The sequence below is a fragment of the Mesitornis unicolor genome, unplaced genomic scaffold, assembly GCF_000695765.1.
Source record: "Mesitornis unicolor isolate BGI_N332 unplaced genomic scaffold, ASM69576v1 scaffold38464, whole genome shotgun sequence".
In the NCBI taxonomy this organism is placed as follows: domain Eukaryota; kingdom Metazoa; phylum Chordata; class Aves; order Mesitornithiformes; family Mesitornithidae; genus Mesitornis; species Mesitornis unicolor.
In genome coordinates this window covers 3,035-4,087 of record NW_010178737.1, presented here as the reverse complement: position 1 = coordinate 4,087, position 1,053 = coordinate 3,035, and the positions used below count along the sequence as shown (strand labels likewise).

The 1,053-nt window shown below is 61.6% G+C and overlaps 1 protein-coding gene across 1 annotated transcript in view; it reads right to left on the bottom strand.

The window, feature by feature from the left end:
- Window positions 1-187: 187 nt before the first annotated feature.
- LOC104539108 (hepatocyte cell adhesion molecule-like) overlaps window positions 188-1,053 on the bottom strand; it is a gene marked incomplete at both ends in the record, with an annotated part of 1,002 nt that continues 136 nt past the window's right edge. The window contains 4 exon segments of the mRNA XM_010182554.1: window positions 188-293; window positions 386-667; window positions 857-913; window positions 916-1,051. Of these exon segments, the coding sequence (XP_010180856.1) occupies window positions 188-293; window positions 386-667; window positions 857-913; window positions 916-1,051 (581 nt within the window).

The following is a 1,053-nucleotide window of genomic DNA, read 5'->3' as shown; positions in this document are numbered from 1 at the left end:
TGGAATGGGATGGGTGGGATGGGACAAGATGGGATGGGATGGGATTGGGATGGGATGGGTCAAGATGGGATGGGTCAAGATGGGATGGGATTGGGATGGGCATGGCATGGATGGGATGGGATGGGTCAAGCAAGAATGGGACAAGGTGGGACAGGACAAGAGGACCCCCCTTTGGCTCCCGCGTTACCCGCAGCCGTACTTCTTGGAGGGTTTCCAGCAGGCGCAAACCGTCACCAGGGTGACCAGGAGGAAGATGCCGCCCGTCGAGAGGATGATGTAGAGGGAGCTCCGACCTGGGGCAGAGGAGAGAGGAGTGGGGACACCCCCCCCAAAATTTTAGCTGGGAGCATCTGCAAGGGATGGAAGGGGAGAAGGGGTGGCTTACGGTAGACGGTGAGCTTGACGGGGACACTGCGGCCATGGCTGATGGGGTTTTCCACCAGGCAGCTGTAGACGTCATCGTCGGCCATGAGCACGCGGGTGATGGTGAGGATCTTCTGGTCGGGGGAGAGGAGCAGGCGGGAGTCGTTGCTCAGCGGCCGCCCGTCCTTCAGCCAAGTGTAGGTGGGCTTGGTGCCGTTCTCGTGCGAGCAGTTGAGGGTGAAGAACTCGCTGAGCTCCAGCACCGTCGAAGAGGCCACCAGCACTTGTGGCCTTGAGATGGGGACTGCGGGCGAGCAGGGGTACTGGGTTGACACCACATCTCAGGGGACATCAAAACCCCACCAGGGACCTAGCATGGGGTGGCTGAGCGCCCAAATCCACCTCCCAGTTGGAGAAAACCCTTCCAAAAAGTGGTGGTGGAAGATGCCCCATGGAGAACCCGCTCCCCACCGGCCGTCCTGCCTGCGCTTACTGTCCACGGTGAGGTTGATGGTCTTCTCGCCGGTGAAGGTGTCGTCGGTGATGCCCCCTCCGCCTCGTAGGCCCCTTCATCGGCCAGCTGCAAGGGGCTGATGAGCAGGGAGCCGTTCTCCAGCACGCGGATGCGGTCGCGGTAGTCGGGCCGGAGGTTGCCGATGATTTCGGTGCCGATGGACTGGACGACCGTGA